The sequence below is a fragment of the Athene cunicularia genome, assembly GCF_003259725.1.
Source record: "Athene cunicularia isolate RWA chromosome 1 unlocalized genomic scaffold, athCun1 chr1_part2, whole genome shotgun sequence".
Classification (NCBI taxonomy): domain Eukaryota; kingdom Metazoa; phylum Chordata; class Aves; order Strigiformes; family Strigidae; genus Athene; species Athene cunicularia.
In genome coordinates, this window is record NW_020799092.1 from 29,071,353 (window position 1) to 29,093,541 (window position 22,189).

At 41.2% G+C, this 22,189-nt stretch overlaps 1 protein-coding gene across 9 annotated transcripts in view; it reads right to left on the reverse strand.

The window, feature by feature from the left end:
- The window catches only part of PPFIBP1 (PPFIA binding protein 1), a 112,155-nt gene that overhangs the window by 15,140 nt on the left and 74,826 nt on the right, over nucleotides 1–22,189 (reverse strand). For 3 of the 9 annotated variants that reach the window (XM_026861685.1, XM_026861693.1, XM_026861698.1), the window contains exons 6-18: nucleotides 22,039–22,170; nucleotides 15,573–15,665; nucleotides 14,995–15,087; nucleotides 13,131–13,245; nucleotides 11,641–11,673; nucleotides 10,285–10,346; nucleotides 9,488–9,572; nucleotides 6,781–6,938; nucleotides 5,609–5,739; nucleotides 4,073–4,126; nucleotides 2,829–2,889; nucleotides 1,694–1,723; nucleotides 378–549 (exon numbers count right to left, since the gene is read on the reverse strand). In XM_026861685.1, coding sequence (XP_026717486.1) covers nucleotides 378–549; nucleotides 1,694–1,723; nucleotides 2,829–2,889; nucleotides 4,073–4,126; nucleotides 5,609–5,739; nucleotides 6,781–6,938; nucleotides 9,488–9,572; nucleotides 10,285–10,346; nucleotides 11,641–11,673; nucleotides 13,131–13,245; nucleotides 14,995–15,087; nucleotides 15,573–15,665; nucleotides 22,039–22,170 — 1,219 coding nt within the window. The remainder of the gene's footprint in view (nucleotides 1–377; nucleotides 550–1,693; nucleotides 1,724–2,828; nucleotides 2,890–4,072; nucleotides 4,127–5,608; nucleotides 5,740–6,780; nucleotides 6,939–9,487; nucleotides 9,573–10,284; nucleotides 10,347–11,640; nucleotides 11,674–13,130; nucleotides 13,246–14,994; nucleotides 15,088–15,572; nucleotides 15,666–22,038; nucleotides 22,171–22,189) is intronic. The other 6 variants (XM_026861733.1, XM_026861752.1, XM_026861744.1 and 3 more) reach the window with 4 other exon arrangements.

Sequence of the window (22,189 nt, forward strand, 5' to 3'; positions counted from 1 at the left end):
CTGAAAATCTTATGTAGGATAAACTGAGGATGGAGACAGGGGGAAAAAAGCCCACAAGTCCCATTTGCAAACTACTGCCAGCCAGCTAGCATTTCAAAACAGCTGCAATCCACTGCAAGATGCCAGGGAGGTATCATAGCAGAGGCTGACACAGAGCAAATACTTCATGACATCAGTGAGGTTTTTTTCTGGGGTTTTGGGTTTTTTTCTGTTTTTTTTTTTTTTGTTGCTGTTTGATATTTTCCAAACATTCTACTGAGAAAAGTGCCACAAAGTCACAGTGAGACTAAGGCTACCCTTCCTGCTTCTTAAGACAGTTACAGCTGTTAAGACCCTTCAAAGTACACAGAATCTGCATGCAGGTGCACAATACCTACCCAGATTGGGGGCACTCGCAGTCCTCTTGTTATTTTTTATCTTGAAAAAGCCTCGTCCAAATGAAGATCTGGCTTTACGGGTACCAAAACTATCCTCATCGCCTGTGCCACCGTGAGAAGGAGACTTTGGAGGAAGGGTTGCGAAATTATTACCTTCCACGGGAGGTTTAACCTGATCAAGTTAGGGAAATAAAGATTCAGTATCGGGGAACTGCAAGGCTGCAAAGTGACTGCTGCCAGATAATCTGGAGAGCCCCTCTCATTTGTTACTACAAGAAAACAGAATGTAAAGGCCATAAAAGAAAACATAAACAAGATCTTCATTTGAATATGTTTGGAACCCAGGATTACTATCACTACCTTCTAAGAGTAACCTGTCTTCTTTAAGATGTTTCTCAGTTTCTGCAAGGCTGGCTTACAGGTATGGAAAAGGCAAAAATACAGTCCTGGAAGGCTTTGAACTTTTCCAGCTTTCCAGGGTTGCTGTCTCTCCCACTGGCAGCTGTAGAGGCAGCAGGAAGCAAAGAGAGAGACAAGACCCCCATAGTATGTTGGTTCTCTGCCAAGTGTCAGACAGCTCTTTTTGTCTATCCCTGCTCTGCAGTTTCAGAATTAATGAATTAACTATGTCCACTGCCAAAGCTAAGAGGAAATTAGGAATCAAGCAAGGAGTATAAATGCCAAGACAGACATCAGACACACCAGTTAACCAAGAAAGCAGAGGTTTTAACCTTGCTGGTTGTTTTACTGTCTCTTTAAGAAGGATGAAGCAAACCATTTACAACCCAAACAGGATCCTTTGGCTTTTGCTGAATCGACACAGCATCCACCCTACAAGTGGTATCTGAGGTATGTCCTCTCTGCTCTGGTCTCCCATAGGTATCAATTGTTGTGTGCAAACTATGGCCGTTCTGTGCCACAGGGGGACTGCTTGGCAATGATCGTCTTTTTAGGAACACAGTTGGTAGTCATAGAAAACAATCTGGAAAGCCAAAGGTTTTTAAAGAGATACTAATCAAAGGTAATTACAGAGTCAGTAAAAATACTTAATGGCTAGCTTTTCTAATTATCTAGTGGTAGAATCTGTGGGGGAAACATTAGCTTAGATGGCAACCCTATGCTCAACCGGACTGAAAGACATTCCAGTGTGCAAGCCTGAACTGCAGCGATGGTGACAACCATCATATACTCCTTGCTATCTTGTCTGTAGGTCTGCCATTCCCCCTCTGGAGCTGCAATTTCACACAGCTGAGCCTTTCAACACCCGCTCGCTGTGTTTCCCCACGCACGCACACGAGCGCGCACACACACATTACCTCTGTCGGCTTCTGCGCAGCCTCTCTGTCCTGTTTGGGAAGGGTTAAGAAAGACATTTAAAGACATTGGTTTATGGCCAGTATTCAATTCATTATGATTACCCTCAGTTAAACACTGACTGAAATACTCTTCCCTGCCTATTTTTTTCCCCCTAATCTAAATCTCTTCAGAGCTGTATTTCACACAGATTAATTCTTGCTGTCTTTGAGGTCAGTGAGCTGACATGAAAATACGGCCGCTTTGGTTTAACTTTGTAAAGGATTAGCTCTGTACATAATTAGCGACATGCAGTCTGTTAAGGCACTAATGGACACACTGGCTGAGGGGACCCAAAGCAGGAATCAGACAGGATAGAAGCCAAGTAGATAAAATATCCACAGCCTCCACTCCTTGGCTGTCCAAACGAACAAAAAACCCCCCAAACCCTAACACATGAACTAACTGTGGCTTCCATCATCGAGTTCTGGTGACATTTTCAGTGCTGTCAACATCCCTCCCAAGCTGTAAGACACAGCTCAGCAGCTTGGGTATGGGGGAACTTGGGAACTTTTAAGAGTTTAGGCTATCAAAAAGGAGCACAGGAATTACCCTGATTTAATCACATTGTTAGAGGCTACCTGCTTTTGGTCACTTGGAGACCTAAACTGAAGTTATCATCAGACATACAAAGGCTCACTATTCTGTTCCCAAGCACCTAAAACATACAGGCACCCCAGACTGTATTTTACAATGCATTAATTACATGACCTTGCAAAATTATGTGCCTTAAACACAGGTAGGAAGTGGTAGTGGGACTTCCATTTCTTCTTGTCTTAAATCAGAAAACATATCAACTAAAAAAAACCCCAAACCTCATTATTTGAGGAAAAACACAGCAAGAGAGTCTCAAGTAAACACCTCATTAAAAAAAAAAGAAAAAAAAAAGAAAAAAAAAAGAAAAAAGGTGCCTTCTCCTTTAATAAATTTGGAAGATGTCACATGTGTGTGACCACTGTTAACACGTGACGTGAGGAGCCCTACTCTGACTCAGAATTTCTCAGAAGGCAGCAACAAAGCGTCCCCGGGGTCACTGTCACAACAGAGACATCACCTCTATTTCTAAGGGGGTGGGAGGAAGTAGGAGACCAAACCAACCACTTCAGATGTCTCTTTTCTCAAACTGCTCAGACTGCTGGACTTCTGCAGCAAAGAAGTTCTGAAACAAACAACATAAAACCCAAGCCAAGTTACTGGAATGAAATTTGCCAAGATAAATACACTTCCAGGAATCAGCTTTAAAGAAAGCATTATCATACATGATGAGATATACTAAAACAAAGACATTTTGAATTAAAGCAGTCAGTACACTGATCAGATCTCACAGAATTTGTTGAGATAAAGTAATAACTTCCACATTGTAATTACTGCTGCTAATGCTTCAGTGACATGATGCCTACCTTTGAATATTTTTAGCTTCTTATTTAATGTTTTATTTTCAGAAGAACAAGCAGAAGTTACACAGGCAAAGGAAGTGATATAAACAAAAGCTATGAAAACCAGTATTTTTAGCAACACGCTTCTGACTAATTTAATCCTTAAAGAAGCCAAGTACATTAAATCAAGCATGTCATGTGTGTTTTAGTATTTTATCTTCAGTTCCATCTTCCATTTTGGACCCGGTATCTCCCAACTTCTGGTGGGATTTACAGTCTAGAACACTTAAGTCTGGTTGAAAAGAAACTTACCACTAAAGCTTTTCCCACAACCAGATATAAATTATGAGTAACTTCACTGCATTTTTACAAAGTTACCTATCTTTATACCAACATAAGGGGAGTAGCATTTGGCTTTGGGAATAGTCTCATGGCACTGACTAAGTCACTCAAAATAAAAACAGCTGCTGAGCCTCACACTGTGTACCAGATAAACCCTGTTGACTTAGGCTCCTTACTAACAAATTGCTTTGACTCAAGTTCATAAATAGTCCCACTGATTTCCCTAGGGAATATGGCTATGTGGCAGAAATTAAAATTATTTTCTCACTGTAGTCAGCTGATCACCCTTCCCCCACTATCAAAAGAAAAAAGCAAATCACATGGGCAAGTACTAAGGAAAAATCTGCATTTCAAAGTACATTGACAGTCTACAACCCAATTAGAGATGCTTCACAGTGTAAAAGAAATTAACTGTACATGTGCACAGATAAAGCACTGGAAAAATAATGACCACGAAAACAAAGGGCATGAGCAGAAAACTACCACCACTAAATATCATCTTAGCTAGAATTAGTTAACATATTTACATGTGTATGTAAAGTAAGCGGGGCGTGTTGCGAGGGGTTTCAAGTGGACAATCACATACAAATATGTTTCCTAAACATTTTTGATTATGATACTTACGCTGGACTATCACACAGTTGAGTTTCTGGGGAGGAACCTCTTGATCGTCCTTCACTGGAAAAACAAAAAAAGATACGAAACAAGTAAGGGATTTGGGGATCCTATCCAAATACAGAAACCCTATTATCTCAACCTGCTTTTTTCACTTAGTTGCTATGGTACTACAACGTCAAATTTTCCCCTCTACGGTGGCAAGTCTTGTAAAAGATAAAAGGCAAAGGTGAACTCGAGTCTCCCAGGAAAGACAACTCGCACTCTAAATTTCTGACAGTACTGTACTATTCAGTTTAAATAAACACAGAGGTTACAATGTGCACAGGGTCTGCAGCAGCACCGAGTAGTGGAGGTCACCATCTCCCTGGGAGGCACCCACAGTGCAGGGCATTTTGCTGCAAGTCAGTGATTTGTTTTTTTCCAAGACAGGACACAGATGAAATCCCTGCTGGTGATGGCTAAAGCTACATGAGGCACAGCACAGCAGAAACCAAGCAAAGCTGGTCTTCTGGATAGGATGCTTTCCTTGGCTGGAACTGGAAAAACCACAGATCAACATGTGCTTGCACTGATTTTTCACATCGAGATTAATGATTGTTTTAAGTCAACAAGATTTCCTTGACTCTGGATTCTTAGTATTTGATACTCATTTAGATAAAGCCAGGGATTTTGACCCAAAATAAAAACCCCAAGTGTAGCCTTTGCCTAGCTGTGAGTCCGGTGTGCTTTTCAGTACTCACTGCATCCCAGTCCAGATCTGCAGGGGCTGGGTTTCCTCACCCAGGCAAGGAGGGTGCAGGCTTAGAAAAGCTGCAGGAAGCTGACAGCTACTTCTCACCCAGGAGAGTTCACCATTGCTGGGTCCAAGCACAGGGGCCCCTCTCTGGGAGCCACAGCTCAGCCAAAGCCCCGGGGTGCAGCCACACATCCCCACCCTGCCTTCCCCGGGACGCTGCGCCCACACATTTCGTCTGGCTTTCAAAATCTCCTAAGAGCAAATGAAGAAGTATCTTTGCATTTCATGATGCCAAATGAGAGCAGCAAGAATATCTTTCTCTGATGGTTTGAAACGCTGCCTGGATTTCCTTCTGGTGCTCCATTAACAGCTCAGGGCTAGAGCTGGACAGTCCTTGTGTTGCAGTTTTGGCAGTGCCTTACACCAAACTTTAGCAACTGGGGAAAATGTCTGAATGCAAATCATCAGGAATGCATTTGTGTTAGCACAGCCAACACTATCTCAGCCAGACCTGGATGATGTAAGCCTAGATAAAAATAATGATTTTGTGTCCTTCATTACATTAGATCAGTTTTTTCTCTCCTTCTGTTCATTCCTTGCAAAGCAGCTGGTACAGAGTATGAGTGCTGCTACAAGCAACAGCAACCAAACTAGTACACTTGCTTACTGAAAAAGATTTAATCAATGCACTTCAAGAACATAACAAGACAATGTCTTGACAATACAGTAACTGATAGATTATTATTCTCATTAAACATCACAGGATATTGGATTTACAATTGAAAAATACGTGGAAACAATAATACCTCATTTCACTTGCAGGATCTGGCCTAGGCTGTGTTTTCACTTTCTCTGCAACAGTTTCTGAGCTCTTGGATGTTGATGAAAAAGAAGGAATTGAAATCTGTAAAATACTGGTGTGGATCTGTAAGGAATTCTAAAAAGAATATGTGTTACATAGTTTTGAGCTAGAATTAAGCAGTCATAAATGAAAAAAGAGTAATGATAAACTATGAGAGGAAGGATCTGAATCAAGATTTTTAAAAGTGTTTTTTTCTTCTGTTGTAATACAATGATTTACTACTTGAAAGATGACACTGAAGACAGAATGTGAATCACTGCACAGATAAGCTACAGCACGGACAAAAATCTCACAAGTCTCCCCAAACTACCTTCTAACTCTACCTCTACCCTGGACCCCATGAAGGGTAGTTCACTTTTCAGGTTTACCCCTGTCCTCAGCCACTCAGAGAACACCAAAAAGATGCTAAACATTTAATTTATTTTTCTTCATAGTGTGTTCATGCTGTAACTCAAGCAAGTCAGTCAAGTCTCTGCTCTGACTCAGTGTTAAGAGGAGAGATCTATAGTTTTATTACTGGAAAATGTGATTATAAAAATCAGAGATTGGACTATGTTATAATCAGACAAAGCCAATTCTTATAAAAATATAGATTTTTATTTGGGTTCAATCAATTTAGGGTGGGAAGCAATAGGCAAAGCAGTGCTGGGTGCATGGAGGACTACAACCTACCTGCCATTTAACTGAATGGATGTAATGATGATTGCATCCTTTTAAATATGACAGGATATATTACATAAGTCCCAACATGTTTACTTCAAGTTCCTGACAAATTAAATGCAGCTCCTAAAACAGCTATGTTTGATATGAAAAGTAATTTCTATGTTTGACAGGAAAAGAGGTTTAGACCCATTCTCATAACAAATACAGCTATTTGCTGTCTCCTGATCCCATTTAATGATTAAGAAAAAAAATTTAACTGAACTCAAATGAAACTCCTCATCAGCCTTTACAAGAAAACTACATTCTCCAAAACAATATGGGACATTACTAAAAACTGTGTAAACCAGAAGAAAATCTTTTTGGAAACTTGAGTTTTGGCATCTGCAACATGAATCCAGCACAAGCAATGTTTTCAAGGAGTGATTGCATTAAATGAGGAAGAAAAAAAGATACCTCTTCGTGAATATTCTCATTAAACTCATCGTGGATTGGAGATGCTGTTACTGGGGTTGAGGATGGGCTTTTCTCTGGGTCAGTCAGACTTGGTGTGTCCAATAAAACTGTGGAAACAGACCCTGAATTCAAGAAGTCTTCACCGTCACTTTCCTTGCCTGCAGGGAGAGAAGATGGAACCTTGTTGGCTTTGCTTCTGGACACATGATGACCTTCACTTCCAAGCACAGCACAGCCACCCTGCTCATTTATGGGCCAAAAAGGGAAGAGGCTAGGATTACTTTTTTTTAAGGACAGATTACAATAGAAGAAGGGGAGTCATCGCCAAATGTCACTTCCCAATTCAATCACCACAACATCACAGGGTTGGAGCAGAGGGAGGACATACATCTGACAGCAAAAGGCCCAGCAAATGCCCTCAGGGCATTTCAACAAGCTGAGTAAACTGGAGTAGTTATTTCCTGTCCCATGTTCTGGAATTTTATCCCTTATTCACTAGGGAAAGACCAGGGGGTCAAGTCTTAAGATGCCTCTATGCTATCTTCACGATACCCACAGGAAAAATACATCCCACTGCACAAGAGTCTAACACCAGCTTTTACGTGACTACATTATGTTTGCAGGCTGCCACAAACGGAGTGTATCTCGTTCAGTTAACGCTGCAGCCCGCACCAGTACCTGGCACCCTCTGCTCCCAGTGAGCGACTTGCTGCTCCTGAACTGACTCAGTACTACTCAGAAGGCGCTTGGATTTCCACACTTGTTGATACCAGAGTACTGACACTGACAAGAAAAAGTTAATCAACACTGAAAAGTGAGCAGAAACCTAGCACTTGTTGCCAAAGATCTGATGCGAATACATGCCATAGTCTGTTCACAGAAAAAACCTCTCTTGCTCATTTTTTCCTGCCTGAAATCTCTGTCCATGCTCCATGACTTGACCATTAAGCACAGTTCCCAGAGACTCGAGCTCTGTTTTAACCTCTTCCTGTCTTTGAAGGCACAGCACTGGGTGACAGAGCAACACCTATCTGACACACACTTCTCCTCCCACACTCAGCATGGTGTTCCTCGCCGATCACATGCTTTCCCAGCCTCGCAGACCGAAGACATGCAGCTGTGTCCTTAGTGACCCGCAGTGGGTGCAAGGAAGGAAATCCCTCACATACCAAGATTCAAAGCCCACAGTTTTCAGCCCAGCTTGCTCTGGCACATGTCAGCTCCTGTCCAGGCTTAGACCCGTGATGCTGGACTGAGAGAACCCGCCCCAGAGCTGCAGTGCTTGAGGAGGAGCAGGACAGGCAGCTGGAGGTTGAGAGTGTTCACGCGGCCCTGTGAACGCCCCCACTCATTTCTGGCTATTGAAAATTTTTGCTCTTTGAAAGGATCTCTTGGGGCTCTGACATACTTCTCCTAGGAAGGCCATTCACTTCCAACATCTGCACAGCCATGAAAAGCCACAAGCCTTTGTCCTACAGAAGCTCAGGCAACAAGCTCGGGTCAATTCAGGGTCTGTGGAAGGCTGGACTCAGTGACAAAGGAGGTTTCCATATGGTGGTGATATAGCGTGGTGCACGGACTTTTAAGTTACGTGTATACCACATGTGCATACATTATCAGAATGCTAATGTCTAAAATTTGCTGGGGACAGCTCTTTCAGAGGACAGTGACCTACAAAACACAGCTCAAGTTCTGAAATAACAGGATGATGCAGGGAAAATAACCCACCAGGACAGGATTATTTCTGTAAGGGGAGATGTTAATTTTCTACCATCTAAGTGTTTTCATCTGAAAACCCAGAACCACTTCAGTTATGATGTTCTACATGTGTTTATTTTGATTTTCTTTTAACAAAGAAAGGAGAGAGATGGGGCATTCAATGCAGTTACATCAAACTGATGACCATCTCAACATTTATCATTTCTTGGGATCAGAAGCTCCTGATCTGGAAACCTCCACCAGTCTTGGCACATACAGAATGGACTGTTTTATGTCACAGTATGTACCACACCTACCATTTCAGCCACACAGTTAAGCTCATTATCTGGTGGCAGAGAAGAACTTTTTTTTTGAGGGGGTGGTGTGTGGTGTGTAAAAAAGACTGGTAGGAAAAGCCAGCCTGGGCCCCCACTGCAGTAAGGCAGGAGAACTATTCTACAGCTGCTGCACGTGGTGGTTTGTGAAGGCTTCATTACATGCCAAAGACATGGCGTGTCATCACGACACCGTCCTGGCAGCACACCCGCTTCACTACTGACATTTCTGCAGCTCTTGGGCATTGCTATTACAGCATGTGCAGCCACCGGGGCGGTGCTGGTTTGGCTTGTAGGAATGTGCATGCTCAGGCGCTGTTCTGCTCAGCTACCAACTCCTCCCCAAGGATACATGCAAGAGAGAAACAGCAATTTTTAGCAGTTAATGAAGCAGCCAGCCCTCAAAGGCATTTAAGAAGGCTATGGAAAGACCCTGAGAGCTTATCATATTCAAACTAATTTTACAAGGGCGAAATAATCAACATGACTGGGACAGCACCCAAATGTGCAGCTGCCTGGACAAAAAGGCAATTTACCAGTTCGCACCAGTCGAAGAACTGGCTTTTACTCTAAGAGATGCCTCCAAAGGTAAGTCTAAGAGTCAATATAACACTACCACAAAGCACCTGGAGTTTAAATGAGAGTAAAGTTTAATTTTTTGGATTGGACAATACCTTTTTTACCTTGAGCCAATATCACCATGTCTTGAACTTTCTTGTACCTATTCAGTGATTGCCGAAGCTCTTCTATCTTCCGATCCTAAAATAAAGGGAAGTTGTGACTGTGCTTCTTCCTTCAGCAAATCAAAAATAAGAAATACAAATACTAGATATTTGTAGATATTCAGTTTAATGGGTTTTAAGACTAAAAGAAACAGGAAGTGTGGTTGGGACAGGACCCAGAAGTCTGAGAGGCTTTTAAACATCAAAACTTGTATTTAGCAGAAACTATCATCTGGTTAATTACCAGAATTGTCCCAGCCTTGAACGTGGGTTTCAGCTCCCTTATTGTCAAAGGTAAAGTATAATACATTTTCCACGAACAAAGAAAGTAGTAATCAAAGGAGTTAGGGCTTTGGTGATCAAAAGAAAACATCCTACAGAATGCATATGAATACACAAAGCCATACATGAAAACAATTCATCCTTTACAGAAAGCCCTTTTGGAAATGCAGCCCATGATATTTCATGGGACTTGTATGGAGTTCTCTGCGTTTTCAGAACAGGGTGTAAACTGCAGTCACACAGAACTGAATGATGCAACAGTGTAAGGTCTCTGCGTGCATGTGATAAGAGCTCATAAATGCTCCATTACAGTCCCTTAAAGGCACTGCAGTGCTTCTCACTATAGTGAATCACTGATTCTTACAAATCTGACTTTTTAATTTAATTGTGACAAGTTCATATGTGAGGATTTTCTTAGAGATTTAACTCAATCTGATGAATGATTACTGAAAAAATAACTTTGCTACCTTCTCTTCATTTGCTGCCATTAGAGATTCTACCGCCTTCTTCATTTTCTGTACCTCTATATCTAAAAACACAATACAGTTCTCTAAGTCAATTTAAATAAGACAGTGTAAGGAAATAAGTAAACAAAAAACCTAAAAGCAACTCGGTAATATCTGAAAGCAAATTTACAATTAAAAGACAAAACATAAAGCACTTAATTCTATTTTAGATGGAAATATATAGAAGAAAATACTTTTTCTGACATTCTTATCACGGAAATGATGAAATTCAGGAAATTTCCTTACTCACCCTCCCAGCCTTAGGAAAATGGAAAAGTGAAGAGTAAAACTACTGCTTGACTTTCATTATCTCCATCTTTCAAATAATTGCAAAACAAGAAGTCCAAAATATAAAAATACTACATTTGGAATGCACTAACACATATCCTCATTACAACAGTCAACAAACACCCCCAATGGCATCTCAAAAACCCACTACACAAAGCAATAGGATTAATGAATATGATGAAGAAAGCACTGTGCAGTGATGCTTAGTCTTAATTCAGTATGGATGTAGAAATGAGGACAGCACAATGGAATTATACAAGTATTTGCTGTGATGAGCAGTCATGCCAGAACATATATTGTAGTTCAGACTTGAAAAAGGTCCCCAGTACAGATGACAGTGTTCTGTGCTCCATCTATAATCCTTATTTACAAAGCATAAATACATGGAAATATGTATGTTCTAACAGGGTCAGATTTTGGAGGTGTCCTGGACTAGAATTCAAAAAGAATGGAAATAATCTCCATTTTTACTAAAAATCTACCTTGCATAAATGAAGTAAAATTTTGTTCCAAACACAGGCAGGTAGACAAATTCACAAGCAAGAAAATATTTTATCTTGGTTTAACTTCCTAAAATTTCTTGGCAAACAAATAGAGTGGGAAGAACATTTTCCTCCTTAATGAAATGCAGGAAGAAACAAGCTGCCTGGTTGGCTTTCTAGATGAAAGACATTCAGTCATGTTGAGCTAAACCAGCAACGATCCAATTCCAGTGATTTTCACTCAGTTATGCTAACTGGAAATCTGGTTTACTGGATTGTGACTGCATTTCGTTGAGAGTCACCTGTTCTGTGAGTCTCCAAGAGACCAAATCTTCCTTTGTCTATCAGCTTTTTTTCAGAAAACTTTGTATTTCAAGTGTGATATATCCACCCTTATTCTCAAATTTTACTGTAAATGTAACTAAGGGTTATAGATGATGCAACCTAACAACGTTTGTTAAAGCATTTTTGCAAACACATGCAGAAAGCTATTCCGGAAAACACTTCTGAAATGCAAATGCTTGTGGAAAGATACCAGAAACCTTACTTTTATCTTTGAGCTTCTTTTTACAATTTTCATCTGCGCAGGAAAATCCATTGGATTTGAAATTAGCATGAGAGTTATGACATTAAATAACTTTTAAGACAACAATGACACTTAGGGAGTCAACTATTCCTCACTTACTGCAGAAGCAAGCAGATCACGGTTTCAACCTGCACTCCCCCGGTGCTAGTGTTCCTAATGACACAATCTCACCCCTCTCAAAACAACTACCTGTCTCAAGGATATCTTTTTCAACTGTAAATTTTCACTTGTAAAGCCTCAGAAAAGGCTTATGCCAATAGATTACTCCTAAGCTAACACTTTACTAGCAAAAGCCAGCTAAGTGATAAAGTATGAACATTTGTTCAGAAAGCACAATTCAGCTAATGGGGCAGATAAAAAACACGGTCCATCACTGCAGAAGACCTCCTGCTGAGCTATACTGAAAACTAAAGCTGAAAACCAGAAAGTGGTGGGAGTTCAGCATGCACAGCGGCCTCCAGGAAGGAAAGACCATATAAGTAGTCACAAATGCAACAAAGTCAGCCCTTGTTCACATTTAAATGTTCTTTTTTTAAAAAAAAGTAATCATGGTTCAATGTGGTCACTTTTAGTGATCTTATGCTGTGGTTTTGAAAGCAGATCATTTTATTAAATAAAATGTGACAATTTACACACAACATTTTCCTCCTCAGGTCAGGGGAAGAGACTCCTGTGGCTTTATCCTTCTAGAAAAATGTACTTTAAGAGCACAGTCTTAAAATTTGCAATAACTATCAGTGAGTATATTCAGAAGTGAAACTGCAGCAGGTCAAAAAAAAATCTGGAAAATTTTTGTGAGGCTTTAAAGAAAAATTTCTATTTTAAAATAAGGTCCTGAATCTAAGTTTCCTCCAAATAAATACTGATTTATTTCATCTTTGCAAGCAAATAAAAGAATTATCTGACTTGTAAAATTTCTATGCTAATTCAAGCTTAATTAGGATTTAGACTTAACCAGTGCACAAATCCAGAATCAGTCCTCAGTTTCACCTACTCACGGATAGATCCACACTGCAGATTTCCTGGTACAGATCACACTTTGGTTTGCAGTGTGGCTTTTCCTTTTCCTTACCAGTAAGGGGTGTACAAGCAAAGGCCAGCATAGATACACAGAAAGTTTCCTTCTCAATATAATCTTTTTGTGGAACTTGTTGAAATTAGTTTAAGGATTTCTTTATCAATATAAACTGCATCTTTTGAGGCACCATGCAAGCCATGTGAAGAGCTAACTAGGGATTACTTAGGCTAGTTTAAAGTTGATCAAAAACTTGCTAAGTTCAGCAGTTGCATTGTGAACACCCACTAAATATTAAAAGAAGTAAACACAGAGACAGAAAGTATATGAAAATTGAGGGGTTTATCTCTTATTTCCTGGACAACCATTAATGGAAGCATCACCTCAGATGAGGTGACTGGGGAGGACATGGTGAGAGAGTCTCCCTTCTTCTTACCTCTGTCCAGTATTTCAATTCCTTCTCCTTTCAGCTTGCAAACCAATTTTTCTTGCAACCTTTTTACCTCCACTTCCTTCTGCTCCAGTTTATCTTTCAAAGCTGATAGCTCATCCTGTAACAGACAAAGAATCATTCAGTGACAGCTTCCACACGCATCCAAGACGTTTCCAAAATCCCCTCCTGCAAAGCACAGTGGACAAGTCCTCAGCCAGTGGAAACAACCGAAGGCCCCCTGACATTTACACTGACTGAGGGTACACCCACCAAACGACTCTGAACATCACAACAGACTGCTGAGTCCATAGGGAGGCAAAACCAGGGGGCCTATGGTCCGAAAGCGCTGGTCTCATGTACAGAGATGTTACATCTAAATTTAAAAAAGGAGTAAAGCAAAAAAGAAGCTTTCTTATTTATTTAACCTTGCAGAGACAGAAAAACTGCAGGTGATGAGGCTGAATGCTAGAATTTACCAACGTTTTAGTATTTATAGGGCATTTTTCATGTTCAAAGCTGGACAATTATGGAACCGTGATTACACTAGGCTGAGGACAGTTTCAGAAATAACCACTGCTTCTATGAAAGAAAAATCAACCACGACACCATCAAGCACAAACACATACTGGAAAGCAATTCAGATGAAAATGTGGTACTTTTGACATGGTTTGGGTTTGCTGATCAAGCACTGGGAAAGGAAGCTTAGAGTTCAGATTCATGGGAGTAAGACAGATGGTGTTTGGGGGAGTTGGGGTGTATTAGATAAATGCTGTCAAATTTTAACTTAGATCTAACCATCTGCACTAGCAAATGACTGGCATGGATCCATGCATTTAACTTTTTAAAATTTGAGTAAAATCCTACACAGTTTAGTAACATGTTTCTTTGATGTCCGAGGATATCCTGTGCAACAGCATCATCAAGACAGGACCCTCAGTGCAATGTACCCAACACTGAAAATTTAATTTGTTCAGTTTGTAAATAAAGCAAGGCAAGACTCATAATTTGGCAGTTACAGCTTCTAACTGAAATTTTAAATCCTTAAAGGAATAAACCAAACTAGAATACCGTGGTTTAGATATATTCCCAAGCTTCCCTCAAAAGATCTGTTGTAAATATACTGTGAGGTCTGCAGACCAAACTATGGCCCAGACTGTAGAATTTCCTAAAATTGGTTCCTGTTTGCTCTAAAGCATCATTTAAAAAATAGATCTATCTTAAAATTGTCAAGAAATCAAAGATTCTTCCAGAACAGTGGTTGGGCAATACAATTCTCCAGTGCTCCAATTCAGAACTGATTTTGATGGGGTTTCTGTCAGTGTAGGACCCATGCTTCTCCAAAACAAGACCACCTCTTGGCCACTTGAAAAGCTGCTGCTATACCCATGGGCAACTAGAGCTGCACATGGTTGTTGATGGGTATTGCTTCCCCTGAATTAGAAACATGGTATGTAAATTCACATGTGGGAGAGGGGACAGTATAAAGTAATCACTATTTTCTAGCTAGTTTTCATGAATAAATTTTCTCTAAAAAGGTGAGAAAAGTTCCATTTGAATAATGGATGTGAGCTACAGAGAGGCAATCTTCCCTTGGAGGGGGAATGATTTTAACCCGAGTCTAATTCCACTATGTGTAACCTACGCAGAGTTCACAACACTAAAATCCTCTCCCGTTCAATATAAAAGCTGTTTACAAGGAATATCCACATAAACAGTTTTCCACATCTAATGGGAAAGAGCGCACTGCATATCAACACACAGCAATTAATGAGGAACAGAGCACGACAGCACGATGCAAGACAGACCGTAAAGTGGTGGAACATGAAGGATTTGAAACAGGCCCAATGTTACCCAAAAACTACTACACCTTTAGCATCTGGCTTTTTTGCTCCATCCGCTGCTTTTCATACTGCATCTGACCCACTTTGATTTTCATACTAGAAAGTTTGGCCATTAATGACTGGTAACAGAGACAGAGGAGTGAGAGAAAACTAAAGATAGAAAAGAGACAAGGCTAAATGGCAAAGAGAAGTTAGACACTCACAGAAACAGGCTGCTAGAATTACTTAGGTGAATGGTCTCTTCAGAAGTGGCTCTTTTTTAGCACATTTAGGAGAAAATAACCGCTCAGCTTTGGTCTCACCTATGGCACACGCCTTATGTACCGCAACTGGTGTTTCTTGATGCATATGTGAAATAAGGTAATAAATATACTGTTACCAGCCAGCTCCATGGCAAGTTACCCTTCATGAAAAACAATGCTCAAATCTGAAAACCACAGCACGAAATCTGGAAAGAACCCATTGCTAAGCGAGTACCATGAAGCCCCCAGGCCTGAGTGTGCTCAGGATTTTGCAGGGTGCAAGTGAGGACTGGGGAAAAGAGAGCCATCTTCTAAAGCCTGACTCAGACCCATTTCTGCTTTTTCCCCTCAGCCTCACTTACTTTGGTTGTTTTCAGTTTTTTCTCATACTGTAGTCTTTCATTGTCCATTTCTCCCACTCTCAACCGCAATTCATTTATTTCCTGGATCAAATCCTGTGTGAAGGGAGAAACAAGACCAGAAACAACAAAGAAATTCAATAAACAAAACCAGAACAGCTACCCATTGGTAGGACTGTAAAAACACAGCAGCAACAGAAGGCACTCCATACACAAAAACACATTACCCAAATCCATAGCTTAGTGCTAAGTTGAGCAATTCAGAGATTCCTAGATATTTGGGGACTGTACTTCTCCATTTCTGCGCTACTGTACTGAGTGCAAGGGGACAGAGGACAAAGGCAGACATAAACACAAGTTCTGTTCCCTGTGCTGGGGGCCAAGAAAGGCCTCCTGCCCCTCTGGGACAGCATGTTCACTGCCCACCAGTGGACGTTCACCACCATGAATGGGTAATCCTTCAACACGCAGCAGCCACACCCTCCCCTCCCCAGCCCCTCGCACCCAGGCTTGCCAGTCACTACCCGCCTTCTCAAAACATGAAGCAATTGCAGTGTAAATCCATGTTTCTGCCACTCAAACGAGCCCCTCTAACTGAGGGCTGGATGGAAGACTTATCACTGGTTTCCACAAGCACAAAGGCACATGTGTTTGAGCATCAGTGGTGTCACTACATCCGAGCTTTGTGAATTCAGCCTGGTTTGGAAGAAACTCAGGAGCCACCGCCAACTCACATCTGAGCTCTTCAGCAGATGGCTAACCTCCTGGCCATCCTGCTGGAGAGACCGACCAGGTTTGAGTGCCACCAGCTCTACAGCTCCGTTCCTGCAGTGGTCAAACAAACCCTGAGCTTGACTGTGCCATCAAGGTGCAAGGCATCCTTTCGCCAAACCTCTCAGTCCTCCAGATGGGGAAATGGCATCTTGAGTGGCCAGCTGCAGGCCTGGACCGTGTCCCTCCACATAAGAGGTACCATATATCACAGCTTTTTGGGAAAATAGTCTTCCTGCTCAGCAGGGGGAACACATTACCAGGAAGCTGTGGCTTTTGCACAACTCAACTACGTCCAGCAAGCTTCTGCCTCATGTAGATGACACTGACCTTTTGCGTATGTATGGGCACCAGATCAGTGTCAGATTTGTGTGAAAGAAGAAAAAAGAAGAAAAAAAAGCAGTTTCTCAGCAGCTACTGTAATGCTGTATCACCAGTAAACTCTTCAAAAGAGGAGATAAGCTCTTTTTGCACCCCAGAAAACATAAGAGGCCTTGAACTGCAGCGTAACAGCTTTTAAACTACCAAGAAGATAGTGTGGTACTCAAGTCTGCCTGCCTTCCTACACAGAAAGGCAAATCCTCGACATGTCAAGCAACGCTGTACATCAAGCTAACAACTGTAAGCATAATTTTTCAGAGCTAATTGTATTATTGAGATTTATAAATTAACAAGCTGACGTCTAGAAGGTATTCACTAGTGCCTCGTAACACCTGCCTTCCAGTCCCACTCCACATTTTCTGAGCTTACAAACCTCTGGTTATTGTTTTGTGCTTAACAAATCTGACGACAACAGAGCTGCATCTGTATTTCTTTAGCAAGAACCAAACTCCATTACCAGAGCTACAAGAAAAATGAAAATACAGAACATTTTGATATTATTAGTAATTAGTACTGCTAATGTATGACCTTCTGATTTGGGTACGCCTGCAATTCCTCACCGAGTCTTCAATGTGTGACCTTTACAAAGCATATCACTCTCCTAAGTATAAATGTTGATGGATATCAGTCAGCATGACTACACCAATTGAGCTGTTTCTTACCAACACCGGGTGTTCAAAATGTCCAACCAATCTGTTTTCCCAGGTCTGATGGTCAGCTTTGACACTACGGCAATTGATTTGTTTGGGGCTTTTCTCTCCTGCAGTCATCACTTCTGCTTTGGCATGTTTCAATGTCAAAATACACTGTATAGTAGTAACTGCTGAGGGTGTTGCCTACTTACTTATCACTTGAACTATGTGACTTTAAAATACTGAAGGAGGAGAGGGAAACCAGTTATCCATATTCAAAAGGCCCCTGTGAGGCAAAATGAGTAACAATCCAACACCCTTTTTATGAAAAGAAGTTAGCACAACTCATATCAATTAACAGCAGCGTCAAGATGCACTTGCAGTGTCACAGAAAACGGCAATCTTGCAATCAGAATCCAAGAGTGTGTGATCTTGGAGCGGAAACTAAGTTCTTCTGTTGATCTGTTATGGGCCTCATGGGTAATCGGATCCTTTATCACCGGTAACTGGTCACCCAAAATACCATACAATTTCTCAAGGGTTAAATAGAACTAAAGACAAGCCCTGACAGCATGCTTTGCCCTAAAAATATTTTCAAAACTCTCTTGGACATGCAACATTAACTCAAGTCTTAAGTTATCTACAACACAGTAACTGTAAATGACATTCATTCTCATCTTTTCAAGGCAGAAGTGTACATTAAAGATTCACCAGGTTCCATACACAGACCCTCACTAGTACAGAAGAGATGGTCAAGCCTTGCAGAAATGAGCAGAGGAAAAAGAAAAGGCCCAAACAGGGCTGTCTTCCTGGATATGGAATTTATTATTTAACTCTGGGCAAGGTACTGGAGGTAGAGATTGTCAATGGCACTGAAGTTTCCTAAGAAATCCTAATCCTCCCAGTGTATTTCACTTCCCTACTTGCTGCCCTGAAACATTGACTGTTTTCTTCCACTATTCTCTATTGGACTGATTTTGACTGCAAACCTTTCAGAGCAAGGGCTGCCTTGCCCCCTCCTGCAGTGGCCCCAGAAGGATATCACAGAGTTGTCTGAAACCTGAAGGTGCCAATCACTACAGCTGTTTATGACCTGAAGAGCATTTGGGATCAGTGGGATGCTTGGAGTGTGTATGTCCCCATGGCACTCAGGGTGTTGTACCAGTTCATCAAGATCTGAGACCAGATCAAAACCCCTCCAAGTTCTCTGGCTGAATTAGCAGTAAAAGTCACCCACGTGGTGGCCAGTGCATGGTACATACTTTGTTTGTGTTTAGTATCTCCTCCTATGGCACCCATAAATGGGTTAAAATACCTGCCCTGGGTGTAATGCAGCTCCTGTCTTAAAAACCTGCAAAACAGGAAAGAGCCATGAAAGGGTCCTCTTCTGATCCTCAGTCAGGTCGCTCCATGCAAACGCCCAACAGCTGTTCCCTGCAAGGATCCATGAATGGAGCTGACGAGGTGGGACAGACAGACTCCTGTTCCCAAAGCCTTTTCCTTCCCTGCTCATGTTACTTGAGCTTTTCATAGCAGGGCCAGGGAGGCAGAAAAAACCCCAATGATAACTTTAAGCTTCAGGGGTCAGAGGCTTCTTACTGGCACTAGAAACACAAACTCCATTCATCATTTCGCTCCACTCAGAAATTCATCCGCACAAGGAGACTGGTGGTGTTTAAATTATGAAGAATTCCCCGTGAGTGAGCCAGTTTACCCGTTGGCTGCCGCTTCAAAGACCATGTCTGGTTATGGACTCCTCCCTAAATAATAAACTCCCTTGATGATATTTTCTTACATAAACTCAGCTCAACTGAGACCACCCATGCTCCTTAAGGAAAATAATACTGGTGTCTGCTGAGAAAGTAGAAAGACTGGAATGCTTTAAAGAACAGAACAATTATAAAGCTCTATTAAGTATACAATTAGCTTTGAAAAAGCTGTGTATTTGTGAACAACTAGACAGTAAAGTCCTAGAACACAAAGGAAAAAAGTTTACAGATCTAGTGAAGTATCTGTTAGAGAAAGAATGGTGAATATGAGAAACCTACCAAGCTGGAATGGGAATCTGCAGTGAGAGACGTAAGTAAAAACTGGGTAATATGAAGGACTTAAATCTGAATGGTAATTCTGTAGGAGATAGTATCTCCACAAAAGTTGCAAGATGTCAATTTTTTGTTTGTTTTCACTTCCTTTTCCCTAAATAAAAACAGAAACAATATTCATAGCTTTTCTCTCCTGATTTGGGTATGAATTTTTTTTCTACTTTGAGCACTGCATGTCAATGCTATAATATGCTTTACAGCAGAATATTTTAAATATTCATTCAAATACTCAGCTGCTGAAATAACTGATCATCTACTACTTTAAACAGGAATATAATTAGATCAACACTGAATAAAATACTGTGTACTTCTGAAAAAGCACTGCCTCCAAAATACCTGTTAAGAGGTTTTGCATGGCAGAGACCCTTACAACTAATGAGTTATTCATTTTTTCACCAAACAAAATGGAAATTAAGGCATATTATCCCTTTCAGTGTCTAAGCCTAAGACTTTTTACAGCTATAAAGTGTTGAAACAGAAAAGAAACAACACAGACATTTTCTATCACGCTAAACTACATCATTCTGGTTTTCAAAGGGAGGGAGAAACATTTTAGTAATAGTTCACTAATTCTGGCAAAAATATCCAGAATATAAATCTATATAGCCCTTAACTACAGTAATTACCTTTTAAACATAATTTAGGTTACCTTATTTTTATCAAAGACATTAAACCTATTTCAAGGTATTTCAGAGAGAAGGTGTTCACAGCTGTCATGCAGGCAACCTCTTGCACAGAGCCTACAGAGGTGCAGTGCATGCTCTGGTCCCCACACTGGGAACACAGGGAGCTCCATGTCTGCCTTCTTGGTATGCTAAGTTGTGCTATTAAATTATGGAGACTGCAGTTCAGGGAGGAACAAAGGGGGAGTACAGAAAACCTTAGCAATTAATCATATTCAGTAAAAATAAAGATAGAAAGAGAGGAAACAAATCACTCAAAGCCTAATCACTTCTGTTACGTGCTTTGGAAAGTACAAGGAACCACAGGGTGTTTACAAATGGAGATGCAGTGGAATCCAGTTCTGAAGGCACCTGCTCACTGCAGTCATTTGGACCAAACCTTGCCTCCCCAAAACCGTTTACTGCTGATGTCAACTCATTTATCTGTCATTTGGGCTGCTTATGATAGGTGTCAGTATACAGGTGAAGAAGTTATTTGTTGTATGCTGTAATTCATGACAATTCATGACAGAGCCGAGCACTGTGTGTGCAGGGACACCTCCTGAGAGCTATGAAAGCACCCAGCTCTCAGACACACCTGGGAACCTACCAGTCCTTCAGCGATTCCCTTCCCCTTTCACACCTGCTAACTTCTCTAGCATTGCCATGCACAGTCCTCGCCTGGACTGCAAAATCAGCTGCTTTTAAGGCAATGCTGTGATCTTTCATATAATATCTGCTATCAGCCTAGAGGAAAAGGTAATGGGAGGCAACAGGAATCCAGCCCACAGCCTGACAGCACCCAGATGTGCTGCACTGCAGGAATGGACACTGCCATCACCATGTAAATGATCACTGCCTTTCAAAACTGAACATGATACAAGTCATTAGCTTTCAATCTGTGGGTCTTCTTTGGGTCTGTGGATTACTTCAGACTGGTCCAAATAAAGTACTTCAAAAGCAAGCCTAACTTTTGCTCTCATTCTTACAACAAAGTGAGGGATTACACTTCACTAGAAAATATGCAAGAAACTGGAAGGGAGTTGATAAACCACTGATTGAAGTGGAAAGGGCAAATTTTGTCTCCTGTGATGGCATTATGGCTTCTTTCCTTCTAGAAATGAATGACATCTGGAACATCCACAATACAAACATCTGACCTTTCAGCTCATTTATGAACCCAGAATTGGAAATTTTGTTCTGCTTCCTAGGTAGACTCCAAGGTATTTCTGATATGGGTTATGTCACCCTGGCAGCAAAGCTCAGCCTGATTCTTGGCGTTTCCTGGAAAAACTGGTTTTGCCCACCTGTTTTGAGACTCTCTGGCTCCAAACACGAGCAAGGTTCAGCTACATAGATCTGTGGTGCACAGAGGGCAAATGCCTCGGGAGAGCCCTGCCAGGGAGGACGAAGCCAGGCTGAGGTGAGTAACTGCTGGCTTCTCAGTCCTGGGATTCTGTAAGGCTGGGGTTTGAAGAGAGGCTTCAACAAAATGCTCTCACACTGAGCCACCTCAAGCTCTCTGTTATCAAAACAAAAGTTATGTCTTTCAGTGTGCTGTGTCTTTGCACAGGCTTTCTGTACTTACAATGGGCTTAAGCATTTCATCAGATGCCTTACAAAGGCAACGACAGTTTCAGGTTGGGACAGGAGAGTGCAGTACGTTCATGATTTTATTTCAATCCATCCTAAATGCCATCCCTCCTGAGATCTGACGGCAAGGATCAAAAATGGGTTTTGGAAATCTGTCTTTGTAAAATCAGATTTTACCAAAGAGGACACTTTTTATTTTATGAGATGCATGTTTAACCTTAAAGATGAGTTCCCTTCTTGCCTGGCCAATAAAAAAATCCCAGGAAATTTTTAGGTAATGTGAATCCACACACAGCTTTCACATTTTATTCAGTTGGGTTTTACTCACCTCTGTATCTCTGAATCTGTCCTCATAGTCCAACCTATCCTTCTCTACAGATGTAAGCTTTAACTTCAGAGTGGAAACCTCTGCCATAAGATCCAGCTTCTGAGTTTCAAGGGATGTTCTGCTTAAAAGCTCCTGATTCAAGATAAAGAGG